General features: G+C 36.7%; 1 protein-coding gene across 3 annotated transcripts in view; it reads right to left on the bottom strand.

Annotated features, from left to right (window-relative positions):
- The window catches only part of FERMT2 (fermitin family member 2), a 114,323-nt gene that overhangs the window by 54,412 nt on the left and 43,265 nt on the right, over positions 1-16,646 (bottom strand). For all 3 annotated transcript variants that reach the window (XM_006894358.1, XM_006894357.1, XM_006894356.1), the window contains one exon: positions 14,665-14,898. In XM_006894358.1, coding sequence (XP_006894420.1) covers positions 14,665-14,898 — 234 coding nt within the window. The remainder of the gene's footprint in view (positions 1-14,664; positions 14,899-16,646) is intronic.

Here is a 16,646-nt window from a genome sequence, read left to right as displayed (position 1 = left end):
TTGGCACAGGATAGAGCAGGGTTTAGGGCTGTTGTGCATACTGTCACTATGAGTCGCAAACGACTCGATGGCACATAACAACAACATGCCTCAATCAGCAACTGGCCTGGTTTTCACTGCTGACAATGAGCGTCTCCAGGAAGTCTTTCCACAAATGTAATTGATTTGATTCCTATGCATACCATCAGGTGAGATCCGTATAGCCTGCGTTTCTTTCTTATAAAAGGTATTTGCAATGAATAAATCATTGAATGTGCGAAATTCTATCATTCTATCTCCATCTTTATTTCTCTCACCGAGTCCATGTTTTCCAGCTACTGATCCTTCTTCCCTGTTCCCAACTTTTGTGTTCCAGTTGCCCATTATTATCAATGCATCTTGACTGCATATTTGATCAATTTATGACTGCAAAAGTTGGTAGAAATCCTCTATTTCCTCCTCTATGGCTCTAGTTGTTGGTGCATATATTTGAATGATAGTGGTATTCACTGGAGTTCCTTGTATGCGTATGGATTTTATCCTGTCGCTCACCACATTGTATTTCAGGATGGATCTAGAAATGACTATTTTAAATTATAAAACCAACCTCATTTTTTCCTCACCTTTTCATCCCCAGCATAGTAAATCATATGATCATCTGATTCAAAATGTCCCATGCCAAGTCATCTCATTTCGCCAATATCTAGTATGTTAATATTTATGCGTTCCGTTTCTTAACAATGTCCAATTTTCCTATATTCATGCTTCTCACATTCCACGCTCCAATCACTAGTGTCTGCTTACAGCTGTTCCTCCTTCTTTGCGTTTCCATTTCTAAGTCTCAACTGCCATGTCTGCTAGTCCAAGCGATAGTCTAAGTGTGCTTTATTGTATATAGGGTTTTCAAAGGCCTGTCATTTCAGAAGTGGATGGCCAATGCTTCTTCCTAGTCTGTCTCAATTTGTGTGTTTGTGTGTATGCACGTTTTTTGATATATAATAGTATCTGACAGACAAGTATTTTATAGAAAGAGCAAATGAAAGTCATTTACCCAGTTAGAAAAAAGACCAACAGATTCAATGTTGCTGCTCACCCTTGCTACATTTTTTTTAACGTATATTTTATTATTTTTTGTGCATGTACTGTCAAATCAGATTTGACTGGTACAGAAGGAGATTGTCCCTCTTTCTCCAGCAGAGCATCTGGTGGATTCGAACGGTCCACCTCTGGGACTGCAGTGTAGCTTCTTGCCACTACGCCACCAAAGCTCCTTTGTTTTATTTTTTTATCTACCCTTTCTCTACTCTACCACCATCCCTTCCTACTTTCGCCTATACCATTCAACACTCTTCTCCCCTTGACCAGCCCTTGATGTGACGGCTTAAGTCTCAAGTCATCAGGATTTCTGTGATTCTGAACACATCATGCTGCTGTCTCTTATGATGCAGCTAGCATGACTTCAGTTTAAAAATCTCTAAGTTCAACTGTCATGTACAAGTATCAGGGATGGCTTCTCATCTCTGGATTCTCAATTCTATTCCATTGATCTATGTGTGAACAGACATTATTTTACTAAAGAAGAAATATGACTGGGAAAAAAAACCTGAAAAGATGTTCAGTACCACTAATTGTCAAGGCAGTTCACGATGAAGCCACAAGGAAATACTATTGCACATGTACTAGAAAAGCTTAAAAAAAAGAAAATCTACTGGCGGTGGTCACAATGCAAAAGGTACAATCACTAAGAAAGCATTTGAGCATTTCTTACAAAGTTAAACATCCATGTCCCATAAAAGACCTAACAATTACAGGTATTCACTCAAGAGAGGAAATGTTTACACAAAGACAGTCCCAGCAGCTTTCTACAGTCAACAGATGAACTGTTTCAACAGGTTATTTTTTAAAAAGTATTATATCTGTATAAGACAAAACTACTCAGAATTAAAGTTATATTAATTGATACAGAACCACTGGTAGCCAGTAGCTCTGTTAAGTGAGAGAAGCCATGCACAAAGATATTCCTCTCTTCTGCTGAGCCTCTACCTTTTCCAGCACAGCTGGTTTCCTTTTCCAAAGACTGATACCTCCTGACAACAGTATGTGAGATGAAATTTAACTAACCATACCTCTAAAGAGTACCATGGTTGCACTTTCTCCAAAACAGCTTTGTTTGTTCATCTGGCACTCCATTGCATATTCAGTACTCTTCAGCAACATAATTAAAGGACATTGATTCTTCTTTGGTCTTCCATATTCACTGTCACATGAATATGAAGCAACTGGTAATTTCACCACCTGGGTGAGGCACACTTTAATCTTTAAATGGATATCTTTACCCTTTAATATATAAAGAAGTACTTGACAGCAGCTTTGCCCAACACAATTTGTTTTGTGATTTCCTGACTGCTTACACGGAGGCTGATTGTGGATCCAAGCAAAATGAAATCACTGACAACTTCAATCTTTCTTCCACCTAATATGACATTGTCTAGTGATCCAATGGTGAGGATTTTTGTTTTCTTGATGCTAAAACATAATCCATATTGAAGGCTATTCACATTCTACAAGCAATGAAGGGTCATCTGTGTAACAAAGGTTGTCAAGTCTTCTACAAGTCTGGTATTATTCATTTTTATATAGTCTAGCTTTTTTGAATGATTTGCTCAGCAGACAGACTGAACAAGTATGGAGAAAAAATAAAACTGTGACGCATCTTTCAGGTTTTAAACCAGTATTTAAACACAGTATTCCCTGGTTACTAAACAGTATATACATATTTTTTTTAAAAAAAACAGCAACTATACACATTAGACTTCACTTGACAGAATACACAGGGATCAGATCAATTAAATTTTTTGAAAGAAGTGGCTGAACTGTTCAGTACCAGCAGCAAAAACAAGGCCAGGGATGATACTGCAACAGACAATCAATTACTCATATGCAGCTCCAATTTGAAATTAGAGACAACTGAATTAAGCTACAAGAGCCAAAATACAACCCTGAATTTATAAAGCATCTTAAGCATAGCTCTGATGCATTAAACACTAACCAGCAAGACAAGTTGTAAGATGACATCAAGAAAATCATCCATGAAGAAAGCAAAAGATCATTAAAAAGACAAGAGAAAGAAAAGAATAAAATGTATGTCAGAAGATATCCTGAAACCTGGAAGAGAATTATACAAAAGCCAAAACAAAGTGAAGAAATAATGAAGTAAAAGAGTGAAATACAAGATTTCAAAGGGGAGCTCAGGAAGACAAAAGCAAAATATTAATAAAATGTGCACAGAACTGGAATTAGAAAACTGAAACAGAAGAACATGCTCAGCATTTAAGCTGAAATAACTGAAGATGTGACATTTTGCAAAAGGCAGAAATAGTGAGATAGAGCCATGGTTGCCATGGACTGCAAAAAGAGGCAAGAAAGAGAAAATGGTTTCATTTCAGCATACATTTGTTAACACTTACTGAATTCTTCTAATTATACCTTAGTAAAAATAACCAATACAGAAATAAAATTAAAAAAGATATAGCTTTATTAAATACTTGGGTAATCTCATTATTCAAACTGTCACTCAGATTAGACACTTAATAAAGGAGATGTTTCGTGTCTATTGGCAGGCTAGTTCATTAGCTATCAATACTTGTCTTTGCTTGCCCCTCTAATTAATTAATTAATCGACTAATTAATTAATATCCATGTTTTCTTAATTCCCCTTGCAGTTAAGGGTGGAAAAATGATGGAAGGTGGGTCAATAAAATGTGAGGGGAACTTTAAAGTAAGTTTTGTTTTACTGATACAACACAGATATTTTTATAATTATGGAGAAAAGAACTGAGTATTCTTTTGCCTCTTAGATGAAGTTATATGCCTGGAACTCCAAAAGCCACTTTATAAAAATGAGGAAAAGTCAACATGCTAAATGTAGGGAATGAAAGGAATGTCCTTCCTAGGAGACACAACTGAATAACTATATTCCTGCAACCACATCTTAAAAGTTTCTCACCATAATTTCTCATTTTGTGAAAAAGTTCTTATTTACTTAAACTGCTTTAAAATGTGGATTTTTTGTAGCCAAAAAAGTGCTATTAATAATGGCTTACATATATAGAAAAGAAAGAGTTTAAGGGGTAAAGTAACAAAACAGTAAGGAATTTTTAGATTCTAAGAAATCTGAATATTTCCTTTAAGAGTACAGGCAAGAACAGGCTTATGGCACAAAGCAGTTGTTTAACTAATTTTCTGTCCTCCCTTTATCTTCTAGGTAAAGAAAATTTACAGATGGGCAGAAAACACTCTTAATAAAAATCTTTATATACAACTTAACTAATTTAACTAAAATGACTTTTATAATTGCAAGGAGGGAAGCTTCATCTTACTTGGATCCACAATCAGTAATCTAACAGTCAGGAGATTAGAAAAATTACTGCACTGGGAAAGTCTGTAGTTAGTGACCTTTCCAAATTATTGAGGAGGCAACGATGTTAGTTTGAGGACGAAAGCTGATTCAGGCTATGGCCACTTGCTATGCACCTGAGAGCTGGAAAAGGAATAAAGATGACAGAATTATTATTGATGCCTTTAGAACTGTGGTGTTGGAGAAGAGTACAGAATATCCCACAGAATGCCAAAAGAATAAATAGGCATGTCTTGAAGAAGGTGCACTCAGAGTACTCCTTGGAGGCAAGGATGATGAGGCTTTGTCTCACATACTTTGGGCATATTGCTAGAAGTGATTCCTTGGACCAGAACGCCATGTCTGGAAAGGTAGAGGACCCTCAACCAGATGTACACAGTTACTACAGCAATGACCTTGAGAGTATCAGAGATTGTAAGGATGGCACAGAATAGGGCAGAAGTTAGATCTGCTATTTATAGCTCAGTATGAGTTGTACTCAATTCGGCAGCACTTAATAACAACATTCTAATGTAATTTTGAGTCACTTCCGATAATCATTTTGATATTTTCCTCTCTCCATCTTTGTAATGACTTTTTGCTTTCTTCATGGATATCCTTGATGTTACCCCATGACTCATCTAATCATTAGTGTTCAATGCATCAAATCTATTGTGATAGTGTAAATTCAGGTGGGATAAACTCAAGGTTATATTTTGGTTCTTGTGGAATTGTTTTAATTTTCTTTAACTTCAATATGAATGTGCACATAAGTAACTGATCTGTTTCACAATCATCTCCTACCGATTCTTGTTTCTACTGCTGCTTCTCCAATGTCTCTTTCCATTGATACAGTCAATCTGATTCCTGTATAGTAGCCCCTGAGGTGAGGTCCATGTGTAAAACTGCCATTTAATATTTTTAAAACAATTCTCTGCAATGAATAAATCTAAATTAATAAAATCCTATCATTTGATCTCTAGACTCATTTCTGTCACCAAATCTGTATTTTCCTACTACCTGTCCTTGTCTCCAACTTTTGCATCCCAGCCACCAATTAATGCATCTTGGCTGCATGATTGATTAATTTCAGACTGGAAAAGTCAGTAGATGTCTCCAATTTCTTTACTGCTTTGCCCATTTAATTGCATAATGTTGATTTAACAGGACTTGTTAAGCATATGAATTCTACCACTCAACAGCATTGGACTTTTGGATAGATACTGAAATGTTCTTTTTGACTATTACTGCAACACCACTCTTCTATTTGTCATTCGTGACATAAGAGATCACATGATATTCTGACTTAAAAGTGATCAATATCAGTCCATCTCAGCTCACTAATACCTAAGATGGTCAGTCTTACAGTATTCCATTTTATTTTTCACAATATCCAATTTTCCTAGACTTATATTTCATATATTCCATGTTCTGAATATTAACGGATATCTGCAGCTGTTCACAGTTTAGTGCCTTCCAATCTGGAGGGCTCGACGTCTGGTAGTACATCCAACAATCTTCCTCTGTTATTCATCAGGAAATATTCTTTATTATTTCTTCACCAACCCTGTAGTGGAATGTTCATTATTCAGAAGTAGACTATTCATTATTTCATAAGTGGATGGCCAATCCTCCTTGTCTGTCTTAGTCTGGAAGCTCTGCTAAAACCTGTTCACAACAAGTGATCCTACGGGTATTTGAAGTATCAGTGGCATAGATTCCAGTATCACAGCAACGTGTAAGTCACCACAGTACAATAAACACCCGAGTGCTGTACTCATAAGAATAATAAAACAAGCAAGCACACATATATCATAAAACAAACATGCATGGTATAGGAAACAGAAAACAAACTGCCTGGGCTGGTGTAACTGCTAGCCTAGCTAAGAATAAAGCTGGGTGCACAGTCAGGCCAGTTTCTGCTTATCTGAGTGGTGACCAAAGACTCAAGATGTGAGCATGATTATGTGTAGCACCTCTTCTAGTCCAGACTGTGGCTGAAGATTTTTCAAGAGGCAGGTCAGAATTTCTGCTGGCCTCAAATGAACTTAGGCAAGTCTGGCTGGCTAGAGATGATGTCTATGCCATCCAAGGTACAGGTTCCTCCTAGTCAAGAGGAGGTGCCTCCATTAATTTGGAGGCTAACTGCAGGTCAAATGTGGTACAGTACACAGGTTCTGGGAGGAATATTCCCCCAGATTTAGGATGGGGCATGTGCATGGCTTGAAGTAGAGCTAGGTTTTGATGGGGAAGAAAGTGGCTGGGGGAACACTATCCACCACCCATTAATTTATGGTTGTAGCCCAGGGATCACAGGAAAAAAAATCAGGCCTTTTCAGCTGTGTGGCTACTGTTCCTACTGCCAATTCCTCCTGTGTTCTCATGTGTCATTAACACCAATTCAAGATGTCTGCACAGTGCAGTTTATGGTTCTGTTGCTCTCTTTATTTCAGGTTTTAATTATGTTTTGCAAACTTTTTAGCTGCTGTGGATACTCATTGCTGGCACTGTTCTGGGCTCCCTGGTTCCCATGCCATGTGTATAGCTGTTCAAGATGGCTGTGTTATTTACAGTTCTGTGTTTTATTGTTCTCCTTATTTGATATTTCCATTTAGTCTCTTTCTTCAGTCAGTATTTCATACCTTTTCTTTTTAAATTCTGAGTTGAAGAACTACCACCTCTGTAAGCATTTTCACCAGAAAATGTCTTCCAGTCTTTAACTGAGGGAGCTCTGGTGGCCTAGTGGCAAGAAGCTGCACTGCAATCCTAGAAGTACGCAGTTCAAATCCACCAGATGCTCTGCTGGAGAAGGAGGGACAATCCCCTCCTGTACCTGTCAGAACCAATTTGACAGTACACACACAAAAGAATAAAATAACATGGAAAAAAAAAAGAAGTCTTGAACTGCCATTTCTCTAGTCCACCATCTTCTCTGTATTATTTGTGAATTAAACGGTGGGGTGGGGGGAATAACTTTCTCAACTTCAATTGTAAAGCCTGCAGACCTGAAAGAATTTAGAATGCTTTGCCAACAAATGTGTTTCTTCCAAAAAGGAAAAGGAAAAAGGAAACTTCAACCAAAACCTCATTTAATCATTACATAGAAGCATTTTTAAAAATGTATTATTAAAATACTCCAAGATAATTTTTATGCAAAACAAAGAAAGTAACCTTGAAAGTACATTATTAGTTAGCCAAACTAGCTATTTTCCTTAAGGAAAAAAAAAAGGTTCCATTTTGCCTGTCTTACATCACTGTTCTTTTTTAGTAGCTAGCATACTCTTCACGTTCCTTGATAATCTTGAGTGACAGGATGTTTTGGTAGTGCTGGAAATTTTCTCACCTTTCTGAGTTCTAACTGAACTTTGAGTAAGTAAAGAAGAGCCATAAGAGACTACAACACAGGAGAGTTTAATGAATTAAGGCAATCATACTCAACTTAGTTCACTGTAATTTGGACAAATATTCAACTGCTTTATTTTAATATTAAATAGCTCAATTCATTCATTGCCTATGAACTGGAACCAACTCACAGCTGACCCTCCAGTGGGTTTCTGGGGGCTGTAAACTGCAAAGGAGATTGCCCATCTTTCTACTGAGGCGGCACTGATGGATTTCAAACTCCAGAGGGTTTGGAGTGCAACTCCCTAGGAACTATGCCATAAGAGCTCTCTGACTTTAATATTAAATATCCTAAAACGATTTATAGAAAAAAAAATAATTCCTTTTGGAAAGAACAACCAAATAGGCTGTCATTTCAGTGTCCTAATTTTTAGTTGTGAAGAGAAAATATACAACATTAAAGTACTATCTTTCAATAATGCAGGTTGGCAAGCTTCCTGCAAAGACCTAGAGAGGAAATATTTTAGGATTTGCCAGTTTTCTATAATCTGCTGCTACAGTAAGAAATCACAATTACTTGCTAGGTATCAGAGAACTAGACAATGACTAAGGATGGCAGAAGAATCAATGTCTTTGAGTTGTGGTGCTAGAGAAGAGTCTTGAACATACCATGGCCTGCCAAAAGAGAAAACAGGTCTGTCTTTTTTTTTTTTTTTAAATTTAGTTTGTTTATTTTTCATCTCAATGAACATCTACAGAGATTTTGGAATTCCATTCATTCATTGTTGCACCCTTCAGGTCTGTCTTAAAGGAGGGGGAACCCAATTTTCTCCTAGGATTTTGAAGCTCTGTCTCACATACTGTGGTCACATGGCCAGGAGAGACCAGTCCTCAGAGGAGGACATCATGCTTAGAAGGGTAGGGAGACAGCATAGGAGAGGAAGACCCCTGATGAGATGGACTGATAAGGTAACTGACAGATTGATACAATAAATGGAGCAATGGGAGTAGGTGTGTCAGAGTCAGTGAGACTGGCTCAGGACAGGGCTGGCTTCAGAGCTGTACATAAGGTCACTATGAGTCAATGGCACCTAAAAATAACAATAGTAGGAAATCAAGTATGCACAATATGAAGTCAATGAGTACAGCTCTGTTCCAACAGAATCTACTTATAGTTACTAAAATGTAAGTATAATTTTTACATGTAAAATATATTTTAAAACTATCATTTAAAAATGTAAAGGTCATTCCTAGTTAATAAGCTGTAAAAAACATTGGTGAGTTTTCAGCTCCCCTCTCCTAATATATAAATCATTTTTATCATGTTTCCAAAGAGTAGCTTAGAGTAATTAGGATAGCATATAAAACTCTAGAGTTCTTCCATTTTTCTAATTTGTTGTTGTGAAGGTATCTCTAAATTGACTAATTCAGAGACTAGCAGCATAGCTAGTTGAAACCTTGCTCAATCCTGAGCCAATGGCCTTCACAATCTCACTGGTGCAGTCACTGTACCAATCCATCTGCCTGAGGGTCCTACTGATCTGAGCCTGTCTCCTTCCTAGAACTGTCACCTTCTGTCAACATATACAAAGTATGTGAGAACCCTAGTTGTAATTCTTTTAAAACGGTTCTGCTTGTTCTTTTGGCAGTCCATTTATATGCAATACTTATTGCCAGCATCACAATTCAAAGAAATTGCTTTTTCTTCGATCTTCCTTTTATGTTGTACAACTTTCACAAGCAACTGAAAATACTAAAGCATTGGTCAGGAGCACCTCAATCTTTAAACTGTTATACTCACTCTTTAGCACTTTACAGAGAATCTTAACAGCAAATTTCCCAATAAAAGAGACTATTTGATTTCTTGACTGCTGCTTCTGAGGGTCCTGATTGTGGATTCAAGCTAAATTAAATCACTGGCAACTTCAATCCTTTCTCCATTTATCGTGATGCTACCTATTGATCTAGTTGTAAGAATTTTTGTTTCCTTGATATTGAGGTGTAATTCATACTGAATTATAGTCGTTAACCTTCTTCAGTAAGTGCTTCAAGTACTCTTCACTTTTAGCAAGTAAAGTTGTGTTATGTACAGAGAAAGAATACCACAATCTTCTTCATAGAGTCAGTTTTCTTAGATTACTTACTGTACTGAATAGATAGGGAAAAGAATACCACCTGACACACACCTTTCCAGGTTTCAGTAGGCACAGAATAAATGAATGTTGAAAAAATATTTACAGTACATGCAAGGCCCTGGCTTGGTTGCAGTTTTTACTGTTTGTACATGCAAACGTATTAAGACAACTTCTGTCTTCTAACACTAACCTACTCTTTATTGATTAAGCTATGCTAAAATAGACATTATTAAAAAAAAATCCTATAGCATCCTGGTTATTAATATAAAGACAACATCTAAAGAGACTATCTGAGGGCCTAGCTATTTATAATGTCAGTAATTTGTTTAAAAAAAAAGCAAACTTGAAAAGGATAATGTGCTGGCGAGTAGGATATGTCTGTTCCCTTGAACTTCTCCACAGATTGCTTATTAATTGCAAGAGGGGAAAAGTAACTATATAGTGAAAAAAACCAAACTTTACCTTGACCAGATAATGAAAAATAACATCACCAGTGACAGGCAGGTGAACACTGTATCTCCAGATGTGATTCCCTGAGAAGGACATAATATTATTTATATAATATTCTAACTAGGGATGTATTACCTAAATCTAATCACAAAGAAACATGAGACCAACCCAAAATAACCCACTACTGCTGAGATGATTTTAACCTAGGATGAGCCTCCTTTGGATTTTTGAGGCTTTAAATATTAGGAGCAGACTGCCTCATCTTTCTCCTTCCTGTAGCGCACCTGGGGGATTTGAACTGTCAAATTTTTGAGTTAGTAACTCACCACCCATTCAGCACGAGTCTGTCTTCTTCAAAAATGTCAATGCCAAAAAAGGACAAAGAGGAGTAAGGCCCCAAGTGGGGGAGTCAAGGTGGGCTGGAAAGAACTGACAACAAAATCCAAGACCCTATATAGTGTAACAAAGCACTGTTGCTGTTGACTGCCTTTATGTCAAGCACAACTTATAGCAACCCTATAAATAAAAGGCTCAAATATAACTATTGACATTTATCAAAGTTCATAAAGTTTCCAGAGGCAAGTTGTTTAGGAAGTGGATGCCAATGAATGGTACAAACGACACAACTGGGATTCAGAAGATATGCATTTAAAAGGTAGTATATATATCAATGTCATGTCTTCCTGAATTTTAAAGTCTTATGTCATGGTAAAAAAAAAACCAAACAAATAACAACCCTTAGAAAATGTATTTTAAAATGGTAAATATAAAGAAATGTAGCAACATGTAAAATCTGGTGAATCTGAGTAAAGAGCATATAGCTGTTGGCTGAGTACCAGTGCACTGACCCACAGGTGACCCTTTAATGGATTTTCGGAGGCAGTAAAATTGCATGGGAGGAAACTGCCCATCTTCCCCACAAAGCAGCTGGTGGAGGTGAGCTGTGAGCCTTTGCATGAGCAGCACAATTCCTTGCCACTAGCCATCAGAGCTCCCTAAAGAGTATTTATATAGTGCTGTAAATGTTAAAGTTTGGAGTGATTTAAAAATATTTTTAAAAGGAATGAGAATTATCCCTTATTGTCATAAAGTGATTATCCAAAATGCTTCTATTTAATTTTTAAAACAGTTGAGGGGAGACTAAGAAAGAAGGGATAAATAATGTATACTGCATTGAAACAGATGAGGGAGAGAACTGTTTAAAAGGAATATATGATTGGATATTGTTGTGACAGGAGTTCAGAACGAGGGTAGCATGATAGAGTGGACTTGAGGGAAGGGATTGAATAACAATGAAAGAATTATTTTCATTTTCTTTTTTTTACTCTTCAAAAAGAAAAGTGAAATGGCAGGGAGAAAAGTGCAACAATAAATGAATGGAAACCCAAAGTCTGTAACTTTCATTAAAATAAATATAAAAGAAAAAAGAAAAAGGGGGAAAACCCCCAGTTGATTATAATCACAAACTTCACCAAGACTCATTCATTCATTTTTCTAACTTTGGCTATTACCACTCTTATTATTATAACCTAATTCAAGTTTAATCTTTATCAGTTGTCTCAGGACATTTTTAACTATTTATGCTCCATCACATCTCCAAATAGTCTGTTTAAAATCAGTTGTATGAAGGCATGCGGTTCAAATCCATCAGATGCTCTGCTGGAGAAGAAGGGGCAATCTCTTCCTATGCCAGCTGGATCTGATTCGATGGCATCCAACAACAACAAAATATAGGTAAAACCAGTTGCAGGAAATGAATATTTATCTATTTATCCTCCCCCCCTTCTTGTTGTGTACTGTCAAATCAGATCCGAATGGCACAGGAAGAGATTGCCCCTCCTTCTCCAGCAAAGCATCTGGTGGATTTGAACTGGGCGCCTTCAGGATTGAAATGCAGCTTCTTTGCCACTAGGCTATCAGTGCCCCCTTGGAAATTAATTTTAGAGAAATAAGGAAAATTAAAGAGGAGTACATCAAAATGACACAGGAGCCAATCTGAATATGTCCAATGGCCAAAGCTAAAACAATTTGAGCAGCAAAATAAAAGTATTAGATGAAACCAAAAGAACATTGATATAAACAAATGACTGATTAAATTAAGTCTCCACATACTTCAAAGGATATGTTCAGACAGAATGAGAGAAATGTAAAAAGCATCAGTCGTACCCTACAGGCATAACTGCTTCAGGCAAGATAAATATGCTCAAATTAGGAGAAACTCTAATACACAATATTGGGAGAATGCCAATGTATCTCTGCCAAAATACTTATTGTGTTAATTTTAGTGTGTACATAAATTCTTGATATTCCTCTCTCTCAGAGAGCATCATTCTCCTCCCTTTGAATGTAGGCAGTTTTGTGAATGACATTATTGTGACAAATGAACTGCTAGTAAGGACATAATACACTTGGTCTTAGCCAAAAGGCCAAGAAGCGATGGCAAGTGAACTGCTGAAAGGGAAAAGAGTAACCTGACAGTGCAGAAACCTGGTAAATACCACTTAACCAAAATATATTTACAGTTTAAGCCATAAGCAAGCAACAAATATCTCCTCAAACACAACAAATATTAAACATAATGTAAACTGTCAGATGTTCTCTAAACTCAGGAACAACACAAAACTCATTATCACTACTACTGTGCTACACTGTACTAAAAGTCTGATCAAACTCAGTTTAAGATAAATATGATGTTCAAAATTGGAAAAAGAGGAAAATGTCTTTATAAAGGGTAACTCATAAAAATACAAAGGAACCATTAAACTATTACAATTTATAGGAATTCAGTGAAGTATTAGCTATCAGTACATAAAGGAATGAAAATAGCATTCTTTCAAAAGACGGTATTCAAAGACAAAATATGAAACATCTCAATATAAATCCTGAAAAAATATAGTATCTTTTCAGACAAAAATGTTAACATTTAAGCACATAAGAATGTCAATAAATGGACAGACTTTATTCATAGGGTGTGATGATTCTATTTAAAAGAGCAAAGCACTAAAATCTATCTACGTTAATGTTTATAGAAGTCCACAAGTAAAGATTTTCCACCTTACAGAAAACTTCTACTTGCCCTCTACTGTTACATAAATTTATCCTCAAATTGCAAACACTGAACCAATCCTTGGTCCCTCCATACTCACAGTAAATTCTTCATTACAAATCATGTTTACCTGCTGCACGTGCAGCTTTTAAATAACTGGTAAGGCCTGAAGTAATTCGTCTGACATACTTTGGTCATGTTGTAAGGAGAGACCAGTCCTTGGAGAACGACATCATGCTTGGGAGGGTGGCAGGCAGGCGCAGGAGAGGAAGGCCCTCTAGGAGGTGGACTGATTCGGTGACTACTGGGGTAATTGGGATGGGTGGTCAGAAACCGTGCGATTGGCACAGGACAGAGGAGAGTTTAGGGCTGCTGTACATAGGGTCACTATGAGTTGCAAGTGACTCGACGGCACATAACAACAACAACAAGTCTACGTAAGAATACATGCACTAGTTCCAACTTACATACAGCTCTCATTTATATCCACAGGACATCCAACCAACAGTCTGTTCTAGTGGCATACACGGCAGCAACATTCACCTTTTAAGGGCTCATCAATCATCATCAATGTTGCTGTCTGCCATAGAGTTGGAAGCAACTCAAGCTGACACTCCTGTGGGTTTACAAGGCCCATAAATTGCAAAGGAGACTGCCCTTGTATCTCCAGAGCAGCTGGTAGATTCAAATCGTGTACCCTCAGGTTAAGAGAGTTAACTCCTTACCACTGGGCCACCAGAGCTCCACTAGGGCTTTTAAGGGCAGGTTAGCCATATTGCCAGTGTGAAAGTACTATAATCATTTTCTGTAAAATGAGTATACTGGCCTATTTTAAGCCTCAGATCTCTCATCATACCAAAATGCTCCACTGCCAGTACACTGCCAATTATTGTGCTATCTGCCCTAAAAGTTAACACAATTATTCTAAATTTCATATGGAAATAAAACTTTTGCTGTTTGGTGCCACAGTTAGCCTAAAACAAACAGATCTGAACCCTGTCCTATTCTGTGCCATTTTTAACATACCTGATACACTTAAGCCCTTTGGTGTAGCTGCTCTGTCAGTTCATCTGACCCAAGGTCTTTCTTCCTCTTTTTTGCTGACCCTCCTCCACTTTTCTAAGTATGATATCTCTTTCCAAGGAATATTTCCTTATCTTAAATTAACATAAAAATATTGAAAAAGAAAGTAAAAATTTCACACACATACATACACAGACCTCAACCTTCAGATGGTGAGAATAAGCTAAATATCAGTCACTGGTCTTATCACCACACCATTTATACTTTAAATAAAGAGTTTATCTGATACTTACTAAATGTCTTACAGATGTCAGACACAGCTTTGAAGACTCTGTCAGAAAAATTAACTTTCACCTTCACATATTTCATGTTGGGAAGTTGTAGACGGAGCAACTTGTGCTGAGGGGTGAACTGAAGCTTGGCATCTGCTTGAATACCGTACTTATCCAAGGTCCAATGTGTTTTAAGAAGCCAAGTTTTCTTCTTTTCCCACCAGAGAGCATGGTCAGACCAATCTTTTTTCACATCTACAAAAATCAAACAACAAACAAAACCAATCAGAGTCAATAAGATTATCTTAAAACTATAAGCAGAACAATTAAGTAATTGACCTAAATAATTAGGTGCTTAATATAAGCAATTAGTCAAACACTAAGTGCCTATTATGTAACAGGTTACATTTACACATGTGCACACATAGAAAAACATACTCTTGTCCTGAAAAGCCAGTATACGAGATAGCTGAGGTAGAATATAGAGAATAATATTAAGCTGCACTGCAATCCCAAAGGGACATGGTTTGAATCTACCAGGTGCTCCGTGGAAGCAGTCTCCTCTGGAGCAAGGGGTAAGTTGCAACGACAATACACATATAGACACAATAAAGGGTTCAAGTATGAGAGAATAAATACTCTGTAATTTTTCATGAAACAAATAGCAAAGAAATATGTGATGCTGGCAGATTTTGAGCCTATTTTTAAAAATGGACAACACACCAATAATAAAGTAGGTGAAAAGGCTAGTCCTGATGGAGTCAGATAAAGGTAGGTAAATCAGTTGCCATAGCAGCGATTCCCACCCATGGCTGCTCCAATGTATAACAATATGACTGTGTATCATAGGATTTGCAAATAGCCAATTTTTCAGAATTAGATCAGTAAGCATTTTCCTCAGGTGCCTTCAAAGAACTCAATCAACCAAACTGTGAGTTAGAAGCCGAGTGTTAACTTTTTTGCACTACCCAGGAATCTCATTAACTAAGTGGTAAAAATCAAGATACAAACAAACAAAAAAAATCAGTACCACAAGTATGGGAAAGAAAACACCTATGACAATACACTATAACCTAATAAAAAATAGCTTAAAGAAAGGAAGAAAACACAAACCCACAACCCAAAAAAACCCAAACATCTCAATTATACATGATTTTTCAAATCTATATCCCAGGAAAAGTAGATAAAGTCACTGTGCAACTTCCCCCCCTTCAATGTGGTTTTGAAATGGTGGAAGGAAACATTAATGTCTATTAAAACCATTTAACAACTTTAAGCAATCAAATACATTCAAACAAAATATAGAAAACAATGTACTTTACCTAACATCTAACTATCTGCAAACAAAATAATTTAATAAAGTTGCAGCAGTAAATAAAACACAACTTAAAATGGGACTGACATCGGAGTTGGGAGGAGACTGAGGAAGATGAGAGAAAATATTTATACTGTACTGAAACAGATGAGGGAGAGAATTATTTAAAAGTGATATAAGATTAGATGATACTGTCATGACAAGAGTCCAGAATGAAGGCTGCATAGTGGAGTGGACTGAGGTCGGGAGGGTATTGTATAACAATGAAAGAATTTTTATTTTACTATTCAAAGAGAAGAGCAAACTGGGGGAGGGGTAGGCAGCGAGAAAAATGCAACAATGAATGAATGGAAATCCAAAGTCTCTGTAAACTTTCTTTAAAATTAATAATAAAAAACCAAGGTTTTTAGTAAAAATAAAAGAATAGAGAAGTTACATATTAAACTAAGCAAGACTCCAAAAGGGAAGAAACTCATTTTCAAAAACAAAATAGAATAGTCAAAGACTTGTAAGGAAAGAAATGGCAAGGACAACCCACTCACTATAATAGACAAAGTGCTAGTCTATAGGCCTTTTATTGTAAAAACCACTTTCCCTCTGTAACTTGATTTGTGCCACTACTAGAACCTCTACTTGGAATATTATTGCTTGTTAATTTTTGACTCATGTACTTTTAACTTGTTAGTTA

This window comes from Elephantulus edwardii, unplaced genomic scaffold, assembly GCF_000299155.1.
Source record: "Elephantulus edwardii isolate Elephantulus edwardi_28Jun2011 unplaced genomic scaffold, EleEdw1.0 scaffold00140, whole genome shotgun sequence".
NCBI lineage: Eukaryota > Metazoa > Chordata > Mammalia > Macroscelidea > Macroscelididae > Elephantulus > Elephantulus edwardii.
The sequence above is the reverse complement of the archived record's forward strand: the minus strand, read 5'-3'. Positions and strand labels throughout refer to the sequence as shown.